The 27,771-nt window shown below is 41.2% G+C and overlaps 1 protein-coding gene and 1 long non-coding RNA gene across 2 annotated transcripts in view; one reads left to right on the forward strand and one right to left on the reverse strand.

Moving 5' to 3' along the window:
- The window catches only part of UNC13C (unc-13 homolog C), a 402,369-nt gene that overhangs the window by 359,900 nt on the left and 14,698 nt on the right, over positions 1-27,771 (forward strand). The window contains exon 30 of the mRNA XM_065558178.1: positions 9,260-9,407. Within this exon, the coding sequence (XP_065414250.1) occupies positions 9,260-9,407 (148 nt within the window). The remainder of the gene's footprint in view (positions 1-9,259; positions 9,408-27,771) is intronic.
- Positions 1-27,771, reverse strand: part of LOC122174057 (uncharacterized) — a 246,653-nt gene that overhangs the window by 19,138 nt on the left and 199,744 nt on the right. The window lies entirely within an intron of this gene.

Below are 27,771 nucleotides of genomic sequence, written 5' to 3' on the forward strand. Positions count from 1 at the left end.
TCCCAGAGCTAACAGAGCTATAAGGCAGTGAACCTGTTTGTGTTCTTGCCCTTGTATCACTGGCATAATTATTAACTAAGTGATCACTCCAGAATCTTGATTATTGAAGATGTCAGAGTCCAAAAGAAGCCAGCTTGACTTTTCATTTGAGTTTTCAGAGTTGGCAGTTAGAGAAAACATCTTGTAAATTAAGCACATTTGATTTGAGAGGGACTGAGACACAATAATCTTTGAACCCCATGATTCCACTTTTCAAGTCAATTCAGAGTACAGCTGCAGTTTAATTATTCTCTACTGCAGTGTTTCCCAAACTTGGCACGCCACTTGTGTAGGGAAAGCCCCTGGTGGGCCCGGACGGTTTGTTTACCTGCCCCGTCCGTAGGTCCGGCCGATCGTGGCTCCCACTGGCCGCAGTTCGCTGCTCCTGGCCAATGAGAGCTGCTGGAAGCAGCAGCCAGTATGTCCCTCAGCCCGCGCTGCTTCCAGCAGCTCCCATTGGCCTGGAGCAGCGAACTGCTGCCAGTGGGAGCCACGATCAGCTGGACCTGCGGACACGGCAGGTAAACAAACCTGCCCGGCCCGCCATGGGCTTTCCCTACACAAGCAGCGTCCCAAGTTTGGGAAACACTGCTCTACTGCATGAAAATTAATTGTTCGATTCCAATTTTTAAAAAGAGAATCTAGATAACTTACCAAATGCCCTAAGTGATCTTCCACATTCATATCCAATACTCTTGACTCTGTTAACCTGATTTTTAGAGGGTTGTATATTATTACAGACTCGCCAATGATCTGACCAGAAGATAATCAGGTTCTTGTCCTGAAATCAGGCACTGCACAAGACAGAAATAAGGCTGCCTTTAAGGACCCCTTCACAAGCACTGGTGTAGGGAGTGTGCCTGGGGGTAAGAGGGAACAGCATGATATGGAGATTCTTGGTGGCTCTGAACATTAAGGCAGCCCTGGGTCCAGTCTAAATTACACCAGCCCTGTGAACAGCCAAAGATTGGGAAGGCACAAAGCTGCCTTAAAGCCACCTTTCCACCTGAGCTGCGAATACTAAGAGGCATAACACAGAATCTTATCCATTGTATCATTTTCTTGTGTGTCTTTAACCAAGCCCAGTATTCAGATATTATTAGATATAAAGTGGGACAACATGAAAAGTCCCTTCTCTTGTGAGAAAATTTAAATTACAGTAAAGCATTTAAATGCAGCTGAATCCCTAGGGGAGGATGGTTTGAGAGCTGTTAGCCTTGATAGTGAAGTTTGTTTTCTTAGAAGCTGAGAAAAGGCGGCACGCCTCATCTCAACAGAGCTGTGATTTGATTTTCTTAGTGGTCTAGGAATGTACTAGCATGTCTGAACTATCAACCATACCCTACATCACTTTTAAATGCAGAAGTAAATAGCTGTACCACGATCTTAGCACAGAGATGACATTAGCCACTTTTATCCAATCCTCCTAGGTAGGTTTGTGAAAGGAAGGAAGTCACTGGAAACATTCGGACTTTATTATATATAGCACAGAGCACTCATGACTCACACCTCCCTATTGTCACCATGGGCCAGATTCTCAGTGGTGCAGGTTGTCAAGTTCCACTGAAGTCCATTTACACCAGCTGAGGCTCTGCCCCTAAATCTCTGGATGCAGAGAAGACCTGTAGGAGGATGGACTGGCTATATCTATTTTATTTACTAAATGGTTTAACGAAGAAGAGATATTGAGGACCAGTGTGTTCGTCTTGTTTAACAAAGTAACATCTCACCTCTTTGCACATGGAAGAGGTGCCAGACAATGCTGCCCATTGTCATCTATATTGTTTATAATGGATTTGGAACCTCTTGTGGAAGCAATCACAAAATATTTGGAGCGTTCTAGCATTGTAGCAAGAGGAGTACTACAAAAGGCTGTGGGGATAATATCATTTTAATGCTAAGTAACCCAGTGGTACCCTTAGCTCAGTTGATGAACGTCATTAATGACATTTCAAAGATCCTGGGACCTATAATAAATTGGCAGAACCTGTGAAGTTCTTCCCCTTGTATGAATTCTGCCCCAATGTCCTGCTAATTCAATGGAACTTGCAGTAACAATCAAAAGTTAAGAAGTATTAATCCAGTATTCATTTGCAAGCTTATTTCATAAACTGGAGTAAAATAATGGTCTTGTTGCATGATCATTTGTCAGATGTTACTGAACTAGCATGGCACCATAAGTTACCCACTGAGTCAAAACTGTATTTGCAACATGATTTTTCTCAGTCAACAGAATCACAAAGTCTTTTCCAAAATAGAATGCAATTGCCCCAGGGTTGTGCCAAGAGAGTTGTCATTAGAAGATAGAAAAGCTCCTGTGTCCCACTTTTAAACATAACATGGCAGAAATTGCTTAATGAAGACACCTAATTTATAAGATGAATGACAAAAATGAAGAATTTCAGGTGACATGGAAAGGCAAACAAGTGCAAGTGAGAGGAACATGAGATTGCTGATGCAATTTCGGGGGAGGAGAGGGTGTTAGCATAGAAGACCTTGGCTTTCATTGTTTTTTACCTGTTTGCCTATGTTTGTTGGGTTTTGTTGATATTGTCATGTGTGGATTTATATAACTTTAAAACCAATATGGGTATTTTTTTATACAGACCATTCCCACACTCCCATTTGTTATTGATTCTTTTTAGAGCTAAAAAATGAATTCACCAAACCACCTGCAATTATCATTTAATATATTATATTTGTGTTAACACTTGGAAGAACATCACACTGAAAAATGACCATTCATCTTAAATATAGCATATTATCACTCTCCATATAGTGTATTGTCTGTAGCAACCTTGACAGATATGTTTAGTATTAGGAAAAATGGCTCTCCTGGCTCAATTAAACTGTATAGTTCTTTATTATTCATATTTATGCCTTCCTCACACAGAATGAGAATCAGGTTTGCATTCCAAACACTTATGTTATGGAAATAAAGATGGGCTTGATTTCCAGATGTTCATGCCAGCCAGGGAAATGCTTTGCTGGACGTACAGCTTGTGGTTTATATGAGCCAGTGAAGCCCTGTTCATCCCTAGCAGAGACTGATGGCCAGCTCCAGATTGTTTTAGCACCATATCATTTACTGTCTCTAAAAATAATGTAGCATAGAGAGAAACATTTTTAAAAGCCGACCTTGGGAATATTATAAGAAAATCAGTTTCAATAGGCCATTGGAACCAGGTTGGAAAATCTATTCACTGCTAAACCTTATTCTGCTCTAGCTTTTGGTCCTCCCAACCAACATAAAAAATGTAGGCAATCTACAACACTATCAGACAAGATTTATTCATGGTGTGGGGGGGTGTTGAGGGCATTTAGTGATGATCAGTTTAATCAGAATGTACTCTGGATTCTATGTCAATATGAAACTTCACTTCATAGGCTATTTCAAATCAACTTTGTCTCCTATAAAAATGGAAAGCCAAACAGCAACTGCAATTTAGGAGTTTAGATCCTAGAATAGGACTTCTGTAAAGTCTGCAGCAGGTAAAAAATAACTGCTGTACCTCCCAAAGCCAGGAAACAGTTCTGGGAGTCAAAGTCTAAGTTACTGTCTCAGTTCTGCCCCTGGCTTGTTGTGTGAGCTAGGACAAATCTTGTAACCTCTAACTGCCACAGTTTCTGCCGCTGTAAAGCAGATTTTTTACACTTTACATATGGGTGCTGTGAGGCTTCATTAGTTGAGAGACTAGTTCTTTTGTTGTGATAGGATAGCTTTGTGCTACTCCAGTGCAACAAAGCTGCCCTAAAGTTAGCATAGCCAGCCCTGGGAGGATTGGCCCTGCATAAGGGGATCCTCAGAGGGAATATAACCATTGTTGTGGCCCCCTACACCAAACTGCTTCCTGCAGCTGAGGTAAGAGGTGGCCAGGAAAGCCCTCTGTACTGGAATTGCTTTCCAAAGGGATGAACCATTTTAAGTGCAACAACTGTATATTTCCCAACACATCTTCTATCTAAAACCTTTTTATAAATGATTGTCTCCAGTGCTACCTTCATCATCCCTTTTCTATTATGTTCTTTTCTCCCATGACTCAAGTTTTCCCAAGTTTTGTTCTCCTTCTCCTTCCCACCACACCCCAAATAATTTTTCTCTAACTGTGGTTTTACAACAGATCTCTTTTCCTGTATGTGTATTTCCATTCCAGTACCCTGTAAATTGTTTTTTATAATGTCTCTTGTAGCCCTCTTCTTGCTCACTCCCCTTTCTGTGATTAATATATTTTGTGAAAGGGAAAATTGGTGATCTTTCTTGTAAAGGTCTAGGAAAAGAGATGTCCCATATATTGGCTACTTTGTTACATTTTGCTGCACGTCTGCTTTCTAAATGCAAACCTAGCATTTACAGGCAAAAATGCACGTTCAGAATCACATGCCTGGGCTAGGGTTCTTTCTAGGAATGCTTTTGTTTGCTTTTTACTTAAACTAAGTTTCAGTGCTGTGCTTTAGCAACTAGGATAAGAAGAGTGGGTGATTTTGGTGTGAAGAAATATCATTAGCAATTTTTAGGGCTCGCTGATAAGTTGATTAAAAGGCGTAATGGAAACATACGTACACTTTAAAACATCCCAGACAAGGGAAGTTGAGAAGTATGCCACTAACTAATTCATTGGGAATTCACATGATTGCACACTTCCATTGAATTCTTGAGAAAATTAGGGTAATGGAGGCAGCATTACTCCATTGCTGCTGGGTACAGCATGGGTGTACAGCTGTTAGTGAAATGTGTGGTGTTGTTGACTTTTAAAGCAGATTCATAAGGTAGACAGTACCACACTATTCCATGAAACAAACTACAAGGAAACCAGGCTTGTTATTCCCAGAGACCATCTGTGAGAATTGCCAGCCAGGGCCCCTGGCCACTCCACTCTTCTGTTTACCCCCACATTCATCATGGAATGATACATGTAGCTCCAGCTGTGTCCTTTCATGCTGATTCTTTGAACATGGCCAAGTACAAGCAAGCTCTGCTTTTTGGTCTCAGCAAGAAAATTTTCTGAGTAATTGCCAAACTTCACCTGCAACACTAACTTGAAACTACTGCCCTGTTGTAAAAAGGAGCTTAAATGATCAAAGCACATATAAAGCAACTTTTCCATTGACTTTAAGCCTCAGCAGATGTGTGGATGAAGTGGTAGCCAACATGCTGCTATTTGCATATCTATTTTGCCACAGATAGTTACTACAGAAACTAGAACACAGCAATGGGTTGTATCCCTCAACCAACACTACCTCCTGGGTATTGAGAGGATGTATTCTCTGTTGGTTAACTCTAGATCTATATCCAAGAGGGCACATGTTGTCTCAAGCTGCCTTCAAGTAGCCCCAATATCCTCCTAAACACTCATTTACATCTCTTCTCCATGGATGATGTTGGAAACCACCCTCAGTCTAACTTTCCGTTACTCTGCAAATCATTGCCCTGGGTTACACTTAGGAGACAGCTCCTTGTTTGGTGGCCTTCTTCACCTCTAGAAAAGTGGTTCTCAACCAGGGGGTCTTCCAGGGGGTACATTAACTCAGCTAGGTATTTGCCTAGTTTTACAAGAGGCTCCATAAGCACTGGTGAAGTCAGTACAAACTAAAATTTCATACAATGGCTTGTTTATACCACTCTATATACTGAAATATTTATATTCTAATTAATTAATTTTATTATATGGTATAAATGAGAAAGCAAACAATATTTCAGTAATACTGTGCTGCGACACTCTTGTATTTTTGTCTGATTTTGTAAGCAAGTAGTTTTTAAGTGAGATTAAACTTGGGGTATGCAAAACAAATCAGACTCCTGAAAGGGGTACAGTAATATGTAAAGGTTGAAAGCCACTGCTCTAGAACATCCGCCCATCCCGATCTTTGTGAAGCTATCAGAAGAACCCTTGGGGATGAGAATGATTAGTAGAGGTATCACAGAGGGCCTTCAGTATTGGTGATATGTGCAAGGAGGAGAGAATCCTACTTCAATTTTCAAGCCCAGGCTTTTTGGAATTAAAGCAAGGATGGCAATTGGGAAAGAAAATCTTTTTACTTGCAAATGGTATTTTTGATATAGACTCATAGTGGTTTAAGATTGAGCCTTTAGGCACAGTCCTGCATAGAGGTGGCACAAAGCTGCACCACCCCAGGAGGAGAATCAGAAAGGAACGGTGACTCAACGTCACAATTCATCCTCTGTCCCTGTCTTTTGAGCTGGAAGTGATAGTAAGTTATTTCCCCTTTTTTGGGATGCAGCTTACTCTACTTTAGGGGGAATTTATGCTGTGCTCATCCCCTCCTCCCATATCCCAGATGTAATGGATAGCCCTAACACTGTACATGGGAGTGGAGTTTTACTTCCCTGCATGGCCACATTAGGGCTGGTCACAATCTAGCCTTAAGAGACAAAAATAATGAGGAGTCCTTGTGGCACCTTAGAGGCTAACAAATTTATTTGGGCATAAGCTTTTGTGGGCTAAAACCCATTTCATCAGATGCATGCAGTGGACAATACAGTAAGCAGGTAAAAAAAATACAGCACATGAAAAGATGGGCGTTACCTTACCAAGTGGGGAGTCAGTGCTAATGAGGCCAATTCAAATAGGGTGGATGTAGCCTATTCCTAACAGTTGACAAAAAGGTGTGAGTATCAACAGAGGGAAAATAACTTTTTGTAGTGGCCCAACCACTCCCAGTCTATATTCAGGCCTAATTTGATGGTGTCAAGTTTGCAAATTAATTCCAGTTCTGCAGTTTCTCGTTGAAGTCTGTTTTTGAAGATTTTTTTGTTGAAGAATGGCCACTTTAAAGTCTATTATTGAGTGTCCAGGGAGACTGAAGTGCTCTCCTAGTGGTTTTTGAATGTTACAATTCTTGATGTCTAATTTGTGTCCATTTATTCTTTTGCGTAGAGACTGTCCGGTTTGGCCAATGTACATGACAGAGGGGCATTGCTGGCATGTGATGGCATATATCACATTGGTAGATGTGCAGGTGAATGAGCTCCTGATGGTGTGGCTGATGTGGCTAGGTCCTATGATGGTGTCCCTTGAATAGATATGCGGACAGAGTTGGCAACAGGGTTTGTTGCAGGGATAGGTTCCTGGGTTAGTGTTTTTGTTGTGTGGTATGTAGTTGCTGGTGAGTATTTACTTCAGGTTAGGGGGCTGTCTGTAAGCAAGGACTGGCCTGTCTCCCAAGATCTGTGAGAGTGATGGATCGTCCTTCAGGATAGGTTATAGATCCTTGATGATGCACTGGAGAGGTTTTAATTGGGGGCTGAACATGACAGCTAGTGGCGTTCTGTTACTTTCTTTGTTGGGCCTGTCCTGTAGTGGGTGACTTCTGGGTACCTTTCTGGCGCTGTCAATCTGTTTTTTCACTTCCCCAGTTGGTACTGTAGTTATAAGAACGCTTGATAGAGATCCTGTAGGTGTTTGTCTCTGTCTGAGGGATTGGAGCAAATGCGGTTATATCTTAGAGCTTGGCTATAAACAATGGATCGTGTGATGTGGTCTGGGTGAAAGCTGGAGGCATGTAAGTAAGTATAGCGGTCCGTAGGTTTCTGCTATAGGGTGTTGTTTATGTGACTATCGCTTATTTGCACTGTAGTGTCCAGGAAGTGGATCTCTTGTGTGGACTGGTCTAGGCTGAGGTTGATGGTGGGGTGGAAATTGTTGAAATCCTGGTGGAATTCCTCAAGGGCCTTCTTCCCATGGATCCAGATGATGAAGATGTCATCAATGTAGCGCAAGTAGAGGGGGGCACTAGGGAACGAGAGCTGAGGAAGTGTTGTTCTAAGTCATCCATAAAAATGTTGGCATACTTTGGGGCCATGCAGGTACCCATAGCATTGCTGCTGACTTGAAGGTATAAATTGTCCCCAAATCTGAAATAGTTGTGGGTGAGGACAAAGTCACAAAGTTCAGCCACCAGGTTTGCCGTGACATTGTCGGGGATACTGTTCCTGATAGCTTGTAGTCCATCTTTGTCTGGAATTTTGGTATAGAGACAATAAACATGGAAACTCACAATGCCAAAGTAGAATAAGACTGGAGGACTAGAAAGCAATCCTAATCCCTCACTGAAGCTCTAGCTAGTCTTTAAATTTGTCACCATATCCAATCCAAGGATTCCCACCATAAATTACACCTTTCTGCCAAACAGTGTCTTAGTACTACATGTCACAGAGTCCCCGGGCGATGCTCTGGAACTGTTCCCCACAGTCAGGACTCTGGGGAGCCTCCTCTCTCAGAGCAGACTGTCTTCAGGGCAAGAAGCTCACACGGCTTCACCTTCCAGGGTCTGATCTTGGAGCATTCAGCATCCTCTGCCACTCCATGTGCTTCCCACAGCGAGTCCACCCAGGCGGGGTCCTGGGGAAGCCACAGGGTCCTGCACCCCCACTTTGCAATCAGACGTGACTCTTAGCCAGCCAGTAAAACAGAGGTTTATTAGATGACAGGAACATAGTCTAAAACAGAGCTTGTAGGTACAGAGAACAGGACCCCTCAGCCAGGTCCATTTTGAGGGGGCAGCGAGCCAGACAACCCCATCTGCACTCACTCCCCGTTCCCAGCCAGCTCCAAACTGAAACTCTCCAGCCCCTCTTCTCTGGCCCCTGTCTCTTTCCCGGGCTAGGAGATCACCTGATCTCTTTGTTCTCGAACACCTTTAGCTATCACCTTGCAGGATGGGAAAGGCCCCGGCCATTAGTTACCAGGAGACAGAGTGTTGGCCATTTATGCACACTGGCCTTTATCCCACCACCTAGAGACTTAAGAAATGCATAAGGGAAACTGAGGCACCCCCTACAGTATTCAGAGAAAACATTAAGAATAGTCCCACTTCATCACACTATACTTGGACAGATTTCTACCACACCAAGCATGCTGTCAAAAGAAATTTGTTTCTGTAGTTGTACTGTAAACCCTAGTTTTGAGATGGCTGTAACTACATGAACAGAAAAACCCCACACATTTAACTACTTTTGAGTCATATACATTTTAAGAGGGATTAAAATAACACTTAAGTGTTTTGTTTGGGAGGGGGGAACCACACAAAAACTATAATGTGGACAATAACAACTATTCCCAAAAATACAAATTGTAAATTTTAAGCACTGCATTAATCAATTTTATTTTAGATATTGCTATATAAACATCAGGTCTTACCTAGAGATTTTTATCAGATAATTTACTTCTCTCAATGCCTTACTCATGTTTTTCTTTTTTAGCAATACTTTCATGCTGGAGGAAATGGGCTGAAAAAGAATTTCTTGGAGAAGAGCCCAGATCTACAGTCTCTGAGATATGCTCTTAGCCTTTATACACAAACTACTGATGCTTTGATAAAGAAATTTATAGCAACTCAGACTTCTCAAAGTAAGTGACTTGTTCATTGGGGCTGGAAATGTAGCAAAGATGATTTTAACATTTTAAATGCATATTTCGCTATCGACAGATGCTAATAATAACAGTCAAAACATATTATGAAGTTTTAATGATTATGGTCTTGAGGCAGCATTTCATGTTAAGTATCTTACTCGCCAAACGGTCCAATTGATTTCAGTTTGACTACTCAGAGTAAAGCACTGTTCCATGCAAATAACGCTGGCAGAGTCTGCCCATGTTAATATAAGCCATGTTAATGCAATGGTAATAAAAATTCAATCTCAACAATAAGTAAACCCAGGTGGATAATAAAGTCTATGGTACATACATATCTACCTAGGCAAACAATACAAGGAGCTGTATACGCTCAAGTGTGTGAGATTACACTATGGGCCAGGTCCTCAGCTGGTATACATCAGCAAGTCAGTGCAGCTAAGCTCAATTACACTAGCTGAAGCTCTGACCCTAAAGTTATGCATACACACTGACAAAGCTAGGTGTTCAGCCTTTACTCGTGTGGGAAAGTGCTTACTCACATGCATAGTCCTATTGAAATCAGTGTCATCAATGATGTCTGCGGATCACTACAAGAATTGCAAGGTGGCTAAAGAACTGGCTGAAGAGAAGGCACCTTCTGGTCTCCTTGCAGGGAAGAGGGTGATACGAGTTATATGGTAGAAATGCTGTAACCCTGCACTGGAAATTACAAGGTTTCCAGCCATCAGAGGGGTATGGTTTTGGAATAGCCTCCCAATAAGAGTTGTAGGAGCAAACAACTTAATTAGCTTTCAGAGAGACCTGGAGAAACTTGTAGGTGCAATTGGATGATGGGGTTGCTTGTGATGGGGGGTGGGGATCACTTTCAGTGTGTCTTATGTTCCTGAAAGCTCATGCTTCAGGGCATCAGCCAGACCCCTGCAGGGGTCAGTCAGGGATTCCCCGTTATATATCCTGGAGGGGATGGTCTCTTTCCTCTGAAGCATCAGAGATGGCCATGGCTAGGGATTGAACACAGGATAGGGAAGGGACAGTGCTCTGAGATCAGGGCTGGCTCTGGGTTTTTTCCGCCCCAAGCAAAAAGAAAAAAAAAAACTTCCGGGAGCAACTGCCGAAGCAAAAAAAAAAAAAGAAAAAAGGGTCTGGAATGCCACCCCTGAAATTGTGCCGCCCCAAGCACGTACTTGGTTTGCTGGTGCCTAGAGCCGGCCCTATCTGAGATGGCACCAGGTGCTTGGCTGGCTGGTTCTTGCTCACATGCTCAAGGTTTAACTGATTGCCCTGTGTGAGGTCTGGGAGGAATTTTCTGCCAGGTCCGACTGGCAGTGACTTTGGATGGGGGTTGCCTTCCCCTGCAATGGGTGAATGAGGTCAGTTGCCAGGATATCTATTTCACTTAATTTCTCTTCCACTGCAGGGGCCACAGGCAGTTGTGCACCTCAGTTTTCCCTCATCTCTGTCTGTGGCACGTAATAGTCTAGTCTTCTTTGGGCTGTAATACTTTGGTTTAATTTTGGTGGTTGGGTTTAATGTGCAGACGCTGGAGGCCTGTGATATATAGGAAGTCAAACCACATCATCTGGTGGTCCCTTCTGGCCTTAAAGTCTATGAGTGCTCACCAGCAGCAGTAAGGGCTACACAACTTAGCCCATAGTGTATATACCATTACTGGGGAGAGGGACCCACTACGTCATATTTTGGCAGCTATAGAGAGTCACAACACAAGGAGCTAAAGATTATTGGCTGTAAATACCTCTCAAAGAGGATATGCTACATACTATTTTCTTTGTATCTGAGAATAATGAAGTGTGGCTCTTGCACATAACCTAGTGATTTCACAGTCTGACATACATGCTGACTTCTCCATAAAGTGCACACTTCAGCCCTGATTGCAAGTACCCTAATATCCCCATTCCTGGCCTCCCCAGAGAAGAGCACTCAAAAGGGATCTACCACCATTTGCAAGAGGCCTCAACCAAAACCTTGGACCTGGGCAATTTCAGACCCAGAGGTAAAAAGCATGGGCAGGGCTTGCCTCTGTCTTTGGCTCAAATGGGCTCCCATTGAAAACAATGGGAGTTTGTGATTGACTTACATAGGAGCAGGGCAAGGCTTACACATGGTTCCTTGTTTTTATGTAGGTTTTTCTGCCACATCCAGTACCTGTAATAGCTGGGTGGCTTTCAGAGTGAAAGGCATTTTTTCTTTCCCTTGTGATGATTTTTAACCATGACAAGCTAAAATCATGTCAGATCATTTTTAAACATCTCCATATGACCATGTCAAATCTCTAATATTGACAGTCAAATTAAAGCAGAGAACAGAATAAGAGTTTATGAGCTAGGTTACACTGCTCTAGCACTTTGTTTTACACTGCTACAGGAGTATAAAGTGACCTTCGTGTAAGTGAGAATCAGTCCTTCTATGTTTAAGGTATGGTTCTATCCAGTGAAGAGTAACAAGTATTTGAGAGGACATTTTCAAACAATGAAAGGGCTCTACATGAGTTCCTGCTACTTTCAAAGGGTGCTATCACCTATTAGGAATTGTTCACAAAGCCATTGTTCTGAAAGCTATAAAACAGAGGTCGGCAACGTTCGGCACACGGCTCACCAGGGTAAGCACCCTGGTGGGCCGGGCCAGTTTTATTTACCTGCTGACGCGGCAGGTTCGGCCGATCGTGGCCCCCACTGGCCGCGGTTCGCCGTCCCGGGCCAATGGGGACGGCGAGAAGCCGCGGCCAGCACATCGCTCGCCCGTGCTGCTTCCCGCCGCCCTCATTGGCCCGGGACGGCGAACCGCGGCTAGTGGGGGCCACGATCGGCCGAACCTGCCGCGTCAGCAGGTAAATAAAACTGGCCTGGCCCTCCAGGGTTCTTACCCTGGCGAGCTGCATGCCGAACATTGCTGACCCCTGCTATAAAACATACATTAAAATTCCATACTACAGAATTACTTCTGCATACTGAAAATCGGTGCTAGATTTCACCAAATGTGAGGGGCCTTTTAAAAATGGTTCTGTCCATCACTTACTGTCTTTGAGTGGAAATACAATTTGCCGATCTATAATTATTATCTTGCTCCATCTCATGAGGGTGAGAACAGTTTTAATTGAACATTAACCTGGAAAGTAATTACTTTTACTTTTGAAGTGCAATTTGTTACTTACAATTTAAAAACCTGGCACGCAACATGAATTTTGCAGCTTGCTCTCAAGATTCATTGTAAGGAATGATTTTCTGAGCAGCTACTCCATTACATTAAGGGTCTTCATTAATAATTCATGCATCAGAAAAATGCTTAAAACTCTAATATATAAGGAAAATATTTTTCCCTCTCATAAGATAATACAATATAGATTTAGGCAGAAGATGAGTAATTACTAATTCTAACATACACTTTGTTTTTCCCTAAGTTATAACGAAAATGTGCATAAGAGAGAAAATTACACAGGTTTTAGTTATTAAATAAAGATCATTTACCATTTTCAAGCCACAAACCTGAAGGGCCTGATTTTCATTAACAGAAGCTTGAGGTCTGTGTGCATTGCTGTGCACACATTAGTGTGCCTGTAGTTGCACACTTTTGTTAGCATAAGTACCACCAGGGGATAAGGGCTAGGGAAATATATCTCCTAATGTTTTACTGTTGATGTTCCACTTACTTATGAAAGCAAGGACACATTTATTCTCATTCCTGGTCTCTCCCAACTGTGGTTGTGCTATTGGCATGCAGTTATAATGAATGTTTATGCAAATCAAGAATTTGCATTCAGAAATAATTAGATAACTAACCAATTAGGGTAATGAATGTGCAAATGAAGACAAATGCGCACACCAATTGTACGAGCAATAGGGTTCTATTTTTTTAAATATCACTCCCCGGCTTTATATTTTATGCTCTATATTATTTTCTTTACTAATAAATGAATGAGCAGCTACTTGTAAATTTAGTGATAACATTAATTGTTTTTATTGAAATTGATTTGTCTTTTTTAAGCTCACTCTTGTTGATGAAATCTAGTTTTCCCTTATAAAATTTGAGACGTACCCGTTTAAGTAAGAATGACCAAAGTAATAATTTACTAAAGTGACAGTGTAAGTTCCAAATACAGTTACAAAAAATCCACATTAAAAAGCAATTGGTTGTGTCTAATCTTTTGCAAAATCATTTTCAATGGAGCAGAACAACCTCTGCAAACTTTTTCATACTAAAAGTTACAAATTGTCCAAACACACAGTAAGAACGCAGAATAGATTTTTCAGGATTAAATTTCAAGTATATAGAGACGTAAAGACTTATAAAATTACTCATATTTGCAAAATATACACAGATTTTATAAAAAATCTTAAACTTACCATGATTTTACTGTACACACCAATTCTTTTAAGATGTTCAATGAGAAACCTGAGCTACCTGTGAATTCTAAATATTGATAGAGATGAGAAGCAACTCAGGTTCAAAGCAGCTTAAGCATAACTCTGCTTCCTATCTAATGTTGGTGGATGTCTCAATAACAGAACCTTATATTTTATCTATTTTCTCTTGGCTGTTGTCTGAAAATAGATTAAAGACCAAATGAGTGAATTTTATATTTGAAATTATTTGCAAATTTCTTCAGCAAATGAGTCCTGGTCTTCAAATTGTTCAAGCTACAATTTGCAAAGTAACTTATGAGCCTGAGCCAAAGCTTAACTGAAGAGAGCAAAGGTCTCTATTTTCTTCATTATCACTCTCAGAAATGCCTTATTACATACCTGCACTCCTGATCGTGACATTATAACCATGTCATCCAGTCAGCATGACTGAGGCAGCCACATCACTTGCAAAACATGTGCATTCAGGGACAGCAGTGCCACCTGACTGCTATTCAGTGGATAGGTCAAATAGTGCTAATACTCATCCCTGGTTCTACCTCCATGTTTGAGGGAAGTGGAGTGTACAGATTAGAGATTGGAAGTCCTCTCTTGCCATGATCATTAAGTTTCAGACCCTATTTAAATTCTGGATCTCACTTCCCTCTGTTCAACTCTTAATCCTTGACACCAATGCCTAGTCAACCCCTTTTCCAGCTTCAGACTTCCAGACCCCTCCTTGTAGCAGATCTCCAGAGTGTCTCCAAAGCATGTTCCTCTCTCCTTCCCTGACACAGAAGAGTAAAGCTTTTGAGCCAAGATCCTCAGGTGCTGCAGAAGTTCTGTGGACGGAGAGGGGCACTGCAGAGAAAATACTTCATCTATATTGAGTGATGTTCCGCTCCCCATGCCCAGATCTGCTTATAGAGCCTGGGCTGAAGGAGTATTTTGCCCTTAGTCTTCTCATTTTTTTGGTTTAATGTTGGTTTATATACAAACTGCATGTTTGTTAGTCAGAGGCTGTCACTGTTTACAATGAGCAGGTCAGACAGCAGTGAAATCCTCCTTCTACTGGGAGAAATAAAGGTGCAGACTTGGTAATGGGTTTTGGCATTTCATTGTTAGATTAACTCAACACATTAGAGAGAAGGAGTTACAGACACTGCAGCCAGCATTTCCCCCCCCCCCCATCTCTAGTTACAGCGCAGCACGTCTACAGTTTACTCTAGAGACCTTGCAGAGTCAAAATGAGTGAGACAAGGGCAAAGAAGGCTGGCACCATGTACTCGTTTGCCATTTAGATAAATAGTAAAATGAAGGGCTCTCAAAGCTGTACAAGCTGTTGTTTCATAGGTACAATCCGTTTAAATGTCATTTTAATTAAAAAAACAATTGCACACAGCCAGACCATACATATCTTTTCTTCCCTGTTTCTTCATTTTAAAAGGCTTAGCCCTTACCTACGTGAACATGTTATCCTGCTGTAACTATACTAGCTAAGTGACTGTGGTACAGTCCCCACAGCATGGATGCAGATCCACCAGTATGAAAGTGCTTATAGAGGTACAGCTTATTCCCTGACAGGATGGGAAATAAGCTAGATCAGTAGAAGTTACCTTTACATCTATATAAAATGGCATTGGTACAGGGGCTGTACTGCTATAACACTATCAGAAAAATAAAATCACCAGTCCAAAATCTGGTTGAAAGCAGGTTTTTTTAGAAAGTTCCAACTTAGTTGTTCTGCCTACAGTTTTAAATATAATTTTTATTGTGCTGGGACATCTTGGGTAAAACATGGCAAGGGGCATTTGGCTCACGCTAATTATCCCTAGGGACAGATCCTGTTGACTTCAGCAGGAGCAATATCTGCTTGTCTAAGATCAGAGCACGGCCCACTTAATATGCACTATGTAACATCAGAGAAAAAAATTATCACAAAACTAAAAATGAATAATAATCAGGCATGGTTTTTAGGACCCAACAGTTTAAGGGGAAATTCTGCCCATAATTTTTACCATAATTAGTCTGGAATGATGCGGGAGGAACTGAAGGCAGAATTTTGTTCTATTTACATTTTGCCTACATTTAATAATACCCACATCAGAAAGATTTATTTTTTCCAGTTCATTGATGCCTATTGTATCAGTGTTGAATAGTGGTGATTTCCTGAATCAGGACCTTAATTTTGCCCCCTTCTGTATACCATTAACAGAGTCTAGATTGTGCAATGAAACCAAGTGAAAGTTACAGAGGTAACCTTAATTCTAGCAGTTCCTAACTTTCTGAGTACTTAACTTAATGTGAGGCAACCTTAACATTTTAATAGGTTTTTTATGTAATAACGATGTAAAGGCTAATCTGTTTTGTGATTTATTTGAAATAACAATCAAGGAAAAAATGTAATTGAGTACAGGCACTTTAAAAGTAAATTACTACAGAATCAAGATAGATCAAGTTATTAAACTGTACCATAAATTTATGATGGATTTTCTACTTCAAGGCTCTGCAGCATACCAGGATTGTTTTCCCAACAGACAAGTGCTTAAGCAATAATTAAATGACTGAATGATGTGCATAAACCAGCTGTATTTTTAAACAATGGCCAATTTTATGTGTTTTACCATTTTACCACTAAAATGGTTGTGGATACTGTAAGTGCAGTTCTTTGGTTCAATAGGCATATTGATAAGTCTGCAAGCCCAGCAGTGTAAGTGAATGATAAGCCAAGAATCCTGGCTGCAATATCATACTGTAACTAGTGGACAGGATCAAAATGTGCGCACAATTTACATGCCACATTCATCGTGAACACTAGCTTTATTATTTTTTTCTGTTTCATAGAAGGGGACGGGGAAGTTCTTTTGTTTGACCATGCCACTGTTACTGTCCCAGCTTTGCCTCTTTTTCCACCTGCTTGGAAGTTGAATGCTATTGGAGTTGTCATTTCTGCTTTAAAATATGTAGGAAAATATCCAGCCTATGTTTATGTGCTGATAAGGGCAAAGGTGCCTTTTTTGGCCACTCAGCATTACAAATACTGGGATTTTATTTCGAGTAGAAAACTTACAAGCATTTAAGCTGTTTATTTTAACCCACACATTTAAAACTAGTTGAGCAATATTCTCTTTTGCAAAAAAAAAAAAAAAAAATTGAACTTCATTCTGATAATTAATTGTTTGAGACATGTAAAGTCACTTTCACTGGTAGTAAGCAACACCCTGGAATTTTACAGACAAGTAATTATAAGCTAATAATGAAAATTAGTTTTACTTTTTGTGCCAGGCTCAAATTCAACACTTAACCTGATGTTTGTTACTTTACATTTCCATACAGCAGCACATAAGAATATAATTCCTCTGGAACACAAGCCTCTCTTTCTCTTTAGTCAACCATCTATTAGAGTTCAAAGCTGTTAGCAGCTGTAATACTGCTGTCAAACAGGTTGAAGCAGGCTGATTTTAGCACGTTAGCAATGTAAATTAATCTAGAAAAAAACCTAACATTTGAAAAATCTTGACTGTGGTTTAGAAATCCAGATTTTTAAGGCCAGAGTGACCACAGCCTTGCATCTTGTGTAGCCATTTCCATTTGTGCAAATAGGGTGTAAAACACTGCCAAATCAGAATCCTGTAGTATATTGCAATCCCTTTACCAAAGTGCAAGTCCATGGAAATTAAGACCCCATGTAGTCACAAAGGTCCCAATTTTGTTCCCTTTTCTTTTGTCTTGAGTAGGAAAAGTGGGCAAGTTTCGGTTGGTTTAGGTTTAATATATTTAACACCAAAAGTGGGCAAGTTTAGGTTTAATATATTTAACGCCATTATAAATGCTGGAGGCAAAGCGGGGTTTGGGGTGGAGGCTGACAGCTCACAACCCCCCATGTAATAACCGACACCTGGTTTGAGAACCCCTGAGCTAGAAGGTGTTATCCTATACTAGAAAAAAGATGGAGAGTTTAGGTTCAAGCTTGACTAGCATGTTATAGCTAAAGTTAATCTAAACTCTAGCTATAACATATATATATAATATCTAGTCAAGATAAAGCCATTGAAGTCAAAGGCCAAGTTGTTTTTACTTTCAATAGGGGAGCAAGATCAGGTTGAAAACAGACTAAAGTAGAACAGCTTCTATTTTTGTAGGGTGCGAATACTGACTATGTCTGTGTATCAGAGATTTGATCGGTGGGATCAATCTCAGTAGAGGTTTCTCAAAAATGGTTCCTAAAAAAGATTCATACCAATTTCCTCCCAGCAATCACCTTCTCGTGGAACAAAGTTACACTTTACTTGTTACTTTTGGTTAGATCAGTTTAAAAGCAAGCTTGGGATTGATCTAGTGTACTAACTCTCTAACAATTTTGCACATTTCCTTCTGACCCTTTCCATACTAATCAGTAATTACATTACAGTGGATGCTATTAAAATGTAAACGTTGTCAAATTGATCACAGTATTTCCACTATTCCCACTCAGAGAACTCTGCTCTTAGTTAACAGCAGCATAAATCCAGTATAACCCCATTAAAATATCAGTGCAGTTTTTCTTGATTTAAATTGGTAAACAGACCATATTTAGTCCCCAGAAAACAGAAAACACCAGATACAATGACAGAGATAAATACCACAGTAAAATGTAGTTGAGCTTTTTTATATTTCAAAAATGTCTAGCATCAATATGGAGCTTTTCCATGCTATACTATTCCATATACAGCATTGTAACATACTCTGATGAGTATGAGCAAGACTGAACCTAAGAATCTATTAATATTTTTACATTTTCTTTTTGTTCTGTGTTAGTACAATAGAGGCCTAGTCCCTGACTGTGGCTCCTAGATACTACCAAAATACAAATATAATAAGTTAATAATAATTTATTTTCAAACATTATAAATATTTTATGTATATGTTTAAAAGTAGTTTTTTTAAATATATCATCTACATTTCATATGAATGCAGATTCTTAGCTTTGATCACCAGTGTGAAAAGAAAGTGTCTTGAACACCAATCGCATTGCAAATTGCTCTAATCTCTTATTAGTAATTATATCGCTAAACTAAAAATGCCAGTATAACATCCAGAATGGCTGTTTATCAACAAGTATATCTATGGAATCTTTCCTAAGGTTTTACAACTAAAGTATATTTGGATATACTGTACTGATCTGTATTAGGACAGAGAAGAAAGTACTGCACATACCTAATTTATTGTAAGATGCATAGAACATAACAAACATGGTTGCTAGATCGCAAAATATTTCTAGTTTGTGAGTTGGAGGCTTTCTTGTGTCAAATGTAAGGTACCAGAGGTAAACATCCCACTCTACTTGGCACTGGTTAGGCCTCAGCTGATGTAGTGTGTCCAATTCTGGGCACCACACTTTAGGAAAGTTTGGACAAATTGGAGAGAATCCAGAAGAGACCAACAAAAGTGATAAAAGGTTAAGAAAACCTGACCTACGAGGAAAGAGTAAAAAAAACTGGGCATGTTTAGTCTTGAAAGACTGAGAGGAGACATCATGATAGTCTTCAAATATGTTAAGGGCTGTTAGAAAGAGGACCGAGATCAATTGTTCTCTGTGTCCACTGAAGATAGGACAAGAAGTAATGGGCTTAACCTGCAGTAAGGTTTAAATTAGATATTAGGAAAAAAACTTTCTAATTATAAGGATAATTAAGCTCTGGAATAGGCTTCCAAGGGAGGTTGTGGAATCCCCATCATTGTAGGTTTTTAAGAATAGGTTGGTCAAACACCTGTCAGAGATGGGCTCGGTTTACTTAGTCCTGCCTCAGCACAAGGGGCTGGATCTGATGACCTCTACAGATCCCTTCCAGCCCCACATTTCTATGTTTCTGTGATAAGTTTTGAATTGCATAAAATGGAATAATATCATTTACATGCATATGCATTATCATGGCCAAGTGCCTTTTACACTAGCCTCAAGAGGTGTTAGGGTAGTTTTGATGTATTTCTTGTGCTTGTATTGTTAATTTACAGTGATTCTATGCAATACAATCAGAATCAGCTACAATTCACAAACTAGTCATTGGTCTGCACTGACCCCTAAATCAGAACCGCTTAATCAAACTCTGATTATATGTGCACATGGTAAATTACAGAAGCAGTATTTTATGACAGATTTTTCTAAAACAAACTTGGCAACATCTATTTTCAATGAATATTGCCCAATAGTAGATTACTTATGAGAGGACTAACAGCAAAACAATTCAACATCATACAGCATTAACTATTTCAATTAATGAAGAGGTTATTGTGATAGAGTCAAAATCTCCCAAGCCAGACACTGATTTAACTCAAATAAATATTAATGCAGGTAAATTATAAATAAGTTGTAAATGAATGTTCTCTCAGAAATCTTCTAGAAAGTCAACAACAAAAATTGGATGAATATACTCAGACATACCTTTATATCTAATATTATAGACAGTCATATTGAACCATCAGTTTTAAAAAGAACTCCTTGACATCAGTGGAGAGTAAAGCTGATAGGATGATATGAGCCAGAGTTTTATAACTATTCTTTTATTCACTGACTGTAATTCTGTCCTCAATACATATATAAAATTACTAATTACCAACTGGGGAGTGTACTTGTTTGAGGGTAGGATTGAGCCTGTTATTTTAAAAATCAAAAGCATTTGCTTCCTTTTGCCTTTTTGAGTTATAACAAATCTTTATTGCTGTTACTAATTATTTGTATTAGAGGCCTTAACCAAGATGAGGAGCCCACTGCGCTAGGCACTATAAGACACAAACAGTAAAAGGCAGTCCCTACCCCATAAATTATGGCATAAAGTGTGCCATAAATTAACAACTTTTTTCTCGTAACAGACTAGTTAGAAAGAATATCTTATTAGCTTTCACAACGGGGGAAATAGATGGCTCGAGGGACTGATAATGGACTACACAAACTCCCACATGCTGGCAAATGGTTCTAATCCACTGGTAGTGACTGAAAGTCTTTGCCACAAATTGTTGTTGGTGGCCTATGTGAAACTAATTTGATTGTCCCTTTTCCCAGTGACCAAAGACAAAAACCACTCCACAATCAGCACCTTTGTTTGCAGTCTTGTTCTCAGAAGAGAAGCCAAGAATTTAGATTTTCACTCCTTTAGATATATGGGTGGGGCACAGTGAAGAAACTTGCACAGTCAATGTTGTACCTGCTCTGTGGCTTGAGGTTGCCATTGACTGTTGATGTGGGACCTTTCACAGGCACTAAAAACAAGTACTTTATTTTCTAAATGATCAAAAGGGCAAAACATTACCCTAAAATTTCATGTTTTTTTGAATGCTCGGGGGTTCCAGTAGTGCAGAGGTTCCCACTTAACAAGCCTAATGAGAACTTTCTTGGACTGTGTGGGAGGGAGAAAGCCAAGCCAAGCAATTGCAGAAGTCTGGAGATAGGAAATGGGGTGGGGATCACATAGATTCTAAGGGGCTAGGCCAGTGTTTCCCAAACTTGGGAAGCCGCTTGTGTAGGGTAAGCCCCTGGCAGGCCAGGCTGGTTTGTTTACCTGCCCCATCCGCAGGTCTGGCCAATCGTGGCTCCCACTGGCCGCAGTTCGCTGCTCCAGGCCAATGGGAGCTGCTGAAAGTGGCGCGGGCCGAGGGACATTCTGGCCGCCGCTAGATTCATAACTTTCAGTGGGCTTTGACCGTCACTGTACTGTACTGTCTTCCTATCAAATAATAGATTATAAAGTTATTATGTGTAGTACAGAAGTCTCTCTGGCACAAACAAGAACTGTGGCTTCCATATACACCTCTACCGCGATATAACGCGACCCGATGTAACACGAATTCGGATATAACGCGGTAAAGCAGTGCTCCGGGCAGGCGGGGCTGCGCACTCCAGCGGATCAAAGCAAGTTCAATATAACGTGGTTTCACCTATAATGCGGTAAGATTTTTTGGCTCCCGAGGACAGGATTATATCGAGGTAGAGGTGTATCTGGGAGAGACTGTAGTATCTCTCTGACATTGAGTGGGATGTTCAGTGGATCCTAGCATCCTAAAATGAGGTCAGTTCTCCACTCCACTCCCACTCTGTAGATGTGAGTGGGAGCACACATGAATAGTTTTGTTTCCTTTGAAAGCTCTTTTTTTTATGAATTCTCTTGACCCCGAGTTCAAGAGAATTGAACCTGAGTTCAAAAAGGCCATGCCTTTTAATTGCTTGACAGGGCCGGCTCCAGGCACCAGCCCACCAAGCTTGTACTTGGGGCGGCACCTGGAGGGGGGCGGCGCGGTGCTCCGGCTCTGGCCACGGGGGAGAGCGGAGCCGCAGCGGGCTCGCCGCCCTCCCTCCAGCACTCTGGCCACCAGGGAGAGCGGAGCCGCGGCGGGCTCGCTGCCCTCCTCCCGGCGCTCTGGCCACCACTCCGCCCTCCCCCCGGCGCTCTGGCCACTGGGGAGAGCAGAGCCGCAGCGGGCTCGCCGCCCTCCCTCCAGCACTCTGGCCACCAGGGAGAGCGGAGCCGCGGCGGGCTCGCTGCCCTCCTCCCGGCGCTCTGGCCACCACTCCGCCCTCCCCCCGGCGCTCTGGCCACTGGGGAGAGCAGAGCCGCGGCGGGCTCTCCGCCCTCCTCCCGGCGCTCTGGCCGCCGGGGAGAGCGGAGCCGCGGCGGGCTTGCCGCCCTCCCCCCGGCACTCTGGCCGGTCGGGGAGAGCGGCCTGCGGCCGGGCTCGGTGCCCTCCCCTGCCTTGGGGGGGCGGGGGATGGAGGGGGGACGGGAGGCTTTTTTGCCTGGGGTGGCAAAAAAGCCAGAGCCAGCCCTGTTGCTTGAAACTAAATTTCTTAAAACTAAATGCTAAAATTTAACTGTAAATGCAGAAAACAACAAAATGACATTCAGCTTCGAAAAATGCACATGAATGATCATGCAAACCATGGAAATTCAGGGACAGGAAAAACGGACCGGGAGCTATGGTGTGACCACACCTGAAATACTCTCTTCAGGTCTTGTCACTTCATCGCCAAGACATTATTAGGAAATCAGAGGGAGTTTAGTGAAGAGGAATAAAAACAGGAGGCTTGAGAGAGAAATATAACAGTTTACAAATATTTTAAGGATGAAAACAACAAGGAAGAAAAGAGATTATTTAACATAATTAGAAGGGCATAACTGGGAATAATGGGATGAAATTAAGAAGAGGAGAATTTAGGGTAGATTGTGGGGGGTAGGGGGTATCTTTCTAACAGTGAGACCTGTGAATAACCTCCCTGGGGAAGAACATAAGAACGGCTGTACCGGGTCAGACTAAAGGGCCATCTAGCCCAGTATCCTGTCAACCAACAGTGGTCAATGCCAGGTGTCCCAGAGGGAGTGGACCTAACAGGCAATGATCAAGTGATCTCTCTCCTGCCATCCATCTCCATCCTCTGACAAACAGAGGCTAGGGACACCATTCCTTACCCATCCTAGCTAGTAGCCATTAATGGACTTCACCACCATGAATTTATCCAGTTCTCTTTTAAACACTGTTATAGCCCTAGCCTTCACAACCTCCTCAGGTAAGGAGTTCCACAAGTTGACTGTGCGCTGCATGAAGAAGAACTTCCTTGTATTTGTTTTAAACCTGCTACCTATTAATTTCATTTGGTGACCCCTAGTTCCTGTATTATGGGAATAAGTAAATAACTTTTCCTTATCCACTTTATCCACATCACTCATGATTTTATATACCTCTATCATATTCCCCCTTAGTCTCCTCTTTTCCAAGCTGAAGAGTCCTAGCCTCTTTAATCTCTCCTCATATGGGACCCGTTCCAAACCCCTAATCATTTTAGTTGCCCTTTTCTGAACCTTTTCTAGTGCCAGTATATCTTTTTTGAGATGAGGAGACCACATCTGTACGCAGTATTCGAGATGTGGGCGAACCATCAATTTATATAAGGGCAATAATATATTCCCAGTCTTATTCTCTATCCCCTTTTTAATGATTCCTAACATCCTGTTTGCTTTTTTGACCGCCTCTGCACACTGCGTTGACATCTTCAGAGAACTATCCACGATAACTCCAAGATCTTTTTCCTGATTTGTTGTAGCTAAATTAGCCCCCAACATATTGTATGTATAGTTGGGGTTATTTTTCCAATGTGCATTACTTTACATTTATCCACAATAAATTTCATTTGCCATTTTGTTAAATTTCATTTGCCAAGGATGGAAGTTCCATCATTTGGCAGGTTTCAAATTAGACTATGAAATACTAGTACTGGAAGCTATACTTCAGTCAACACATTATTGAGCCCAATATGGGGCGGGGGGGTAACTGGTTGAAATGCTATAGTTTATGTAATACAGTCAGACTAGATAATCTAATTGGTCTTTTTTCTGGTCTTAAAAATCTACGAAGGCTCTAATGACCCCCTTTGTGAGCTTTAAATTACCAATTGGTAACCCCCTTCCCCACCTCTTCAACATAAATCACCCATGATTTTTCTGGGCTCGTCAGGGACCCTTCCCAAAGCGTTATGAGGCTCATTCTTTGCAAGCCTTAGGTGGCTAGTTTGCAGCCCCTAATAACCTCACCCGCAAATCTTACTATTCCTGTTAGCCCCTACCAAACCAACACTGGCTTTCCCCCAATGAATGTAAGTGCACTTGTCGATCTAATGAACCTAAGTGAGCTGTTTCCTGATGAATGTGTAGAAGCTCACCAGCCCTTCTTGATGAACCTAAATAGAGCCATAGCAGTAAATTAGTGCCACAAGTGTCATTAAGAGGAGTTTTGGATATGTCTAAAGTCATTGTGTTTCACTGTGAAACATTATTTTGTAAAAGCATGGTCCAGGGGAGTCTTGTTATTAGGATTGCCAACTGGTTAAACGCACAAACCCAAACACCGTTGTCCCACCCCCAACCCCACCCCACCCCTTTTCCGAGGCCCTGCCCCCAGCTCACTCCAGCCCCCTTCCCTCCAGCTCTTGCTTTCTCCCCACCCTCACTCACTTTCACCAGGCTGGGGCAGGGGGTTGGATTGCGGGCTCCGGGAGGGAGTTTGGGTATGGGAGGGGGCTCAGGGCTGGTGTGCAGGGGGGCTTCGGGGTGCGGGCTCTGGCAACTCTACTTGTTATAAAGGTCACAATAGACCCCCCCCCAAAAAAATTTTGTCCCATCCTAAGCATTTGCTATGATTTTACAAAAGGTCATGATCTTCCAAACATGTCCTGCAAATCTTGCCAATGCAGTGCAGGTTTGTGAAAAAGTGGCAAGGTTCCCAGGGACAATGGGGAAAACAGGAATAGAGTCTATCATTGCCCTTGAAAAGGTGCAGCTATAAGAGTAGGCCTGCTGTTGCAGCACATCTACATGGTTAAAGTGGTGTCTAGACACACCGATAATGTAGATTAGAATCTACACAAATCATTAACCCATCACCTTTTTCTGGGATTCAACAATAGTGAAAAATGAAAAATGAAAAAGTTAAAAGAAAACAAAAGTTAGGATGATCACAGCTGCTGTTAATTAAGGCTGTAATTACTGTGGAGGAACTGATAAGGACTAGAAGAACAAAAAATTTGTTCCATTATCCCCCCTTCCACAGCCCAGAACGTCAGACTCCTATGCAATACAAAGGGAATCAGTGTCCTCAGTCTCAAGATTTATTACTCTTTTTCATTCCTCACAGTGCTACAGATGTAGAAATTTGAGGAAAGCCTCAAGGTTTAAGAATTTTTCCTTGGAATTACCAGCAATATAATATGATGACCACTAATGAGCTTGAAGCAGTTTCAAAGGGGAGGACTGGCTGCCAAAATGTAGGATAGTCACAGTTTGCATTCCATAATGAGAAGTGATGTCTTAACAACTGATTACATGACCATATTGAAACACTGTGCCACAGGCATAGAACTATTAAAATATGCATGCCTTTTTGAGAGGAAGACCTACACTGCTGAGGACAAGGACAGATTCTCTTGGGGTAAAAGGAAGCACCACGACTGACTTCCATGAAGTTTGGGGAGTTTTATTAGTAGCTAAAAATTGCTGTATACTGCTATGTTGATTTTTAGATACAACAGACTAAAGTTGACCACTACAATATTGGCCTTGAAAAATGTATTCAAGGGTAAAAAAATTAGTTATAAATAAATTGAGCAATACCGTGATCACCCTCAAAAGCTTGCGAGTTTTGCCTTAGACAAATAGATATGATTACCTAAGGAATTGCAGCATGAACTGAATTTTCCTGTATTTATGCTGAAAATACCCCAAATAGGGAATGTTATTTAGGCAAGAATTTTTCAGACTCAGGTGTGTGAAATGACATGATTGGAAACCCTAGCGATTTGCACGTCCATGCCTCTTCACACATACACAACGCCAGCTTGCATGCATGGATTGGGTGTTGTGAATATGTAACTGATGACTGAGCTTTTTTCTACATGGAGTTTTAGAAATATGAGACCTAGATGTTTATGGAAATTGGCAAATTTTAAAGGGTAACCACTGTGTATCTGGAAATTTTTGCTGCAAACTGTAATTATACACCTCCATAAAAATGCAATGTCATTATAAATAAGTAATCACATCAATGAAAATTTTAACATGCATCTGCCTGGAAATATTTGAGACCTATCATTACTCTACATACTGGACCTGTAGTACATTGTAGTCCATTAGAGTGGCATAGAATATACTTATACATTACTGCAAAGAATGTCAAAAGGGGGGACATATATCTATTATACTTGCCAATGTCTGAGACTGGGAAGTAGCGCACAGCTCTTAGCACATGGCCGCAAGTAGATTGCAGGTGAAACATGATCTTAAAAAAAACAATTAAAGCCAAATTACTTGAAAGTCACATGCTCAGAAATAGAGAAGGTGTTTTTTAAACTTGTTTGGGTTCCAACTTTATGTACCAGCTTTTCAGTGACACCATTTTTTGGATTTTAATAATATTGCCAAAATTGCCACTCTGCTATTCCCATTTCTCAGATTGCCTGGCAAGGCTTCCAGAGCACAAAGGGAATGGCTCTCTGAAATGTGCCACTCCTTCTATTTCAAATGATCAACCGCCCCTCTGCGCCATTGAGTAATGTCGTCTCTAATAACCCTTCCTTTTAATCTATGACAGCCTCTCCAGTGAAATTATGTGTTAAAAGGACTTCTTAAAAATAAATATATTGCACCATGTTATACGTGCTGCTCCTGTTTCACAGCTTCTAGATTATGATGGTGACAACCCACTGTGTCAATTTACTTGTGTCAAAGTGCTCTCTATGGGTGGGAGATATACAGTCTGACCTGTCCTCGTTGCTCTTATTATTGTCTTGCACAGTCTGGGATATTTTCAAGGAGAGCCAGACAGTTCAAACTATGTGTCTATTTATCACATAAAAGAGAATTGTGCACAGTAGTGCTGATCAGTCAGGGATGTGTTCTCTTGCTTGGTCAATCAGTTCTCAGGGTAACTATACTGTATAACTCACTCCTTGTGTTCAGCTGGAATTGCGCCTTTGTGGTTCAGTGTTCTCCCCCAGTTGTCTTCGCGCAGAAAGTATTCCCCTAGGGAGCCAAGACAACATGTATATTTATCATGTGCAAAAGTAAAAATACAGGAGATTAGTGAAATTCCATTTTCTTCTAATATTGAATTCCATTATGACATACATATATAAAATATATAATTCTAAGGGGGAAAATAATCAGGGACATTTTAAAAGGAGATAGATGAAGATAAGTGGGAAGCTGCTAGAGACAGCATAACCCTACCACAACTGAAATAATCCATTTTGAAAAGGAAAAAAGTTATTTTCTAATATACAAAATTGTCTGACATTCAGGTGTTATTTATACTACCTCATTTTCTCCGAGTCCCTTTTATTTCTGCTGGTCTAAACTTTTTTCCATCCAGCCCTAGCAGTTAGCTTCCAAACCTCCCCTGAAGTGACAAACCTGAGCTTTTCAGCATTAAGTAACTCAGGTTGGACAATGAACCCTTTGCCATACAAATGCACTAACACTCATTTA

The sequence above is a fragment of the Chrysemys picta genome, chromosome 10 (genome assembly GCF_011386835.1).
Source record: "Chrysemys picta bellii isolate R12L10 chromosome 10, ASM1138683v2, whole genome shotgun sequence".
NCBI classification, from domain to species: Eukaryota; Metazoa; Chordata; order Testudines; family Emydidae; genus Chrysemys; species Chrysemys picta.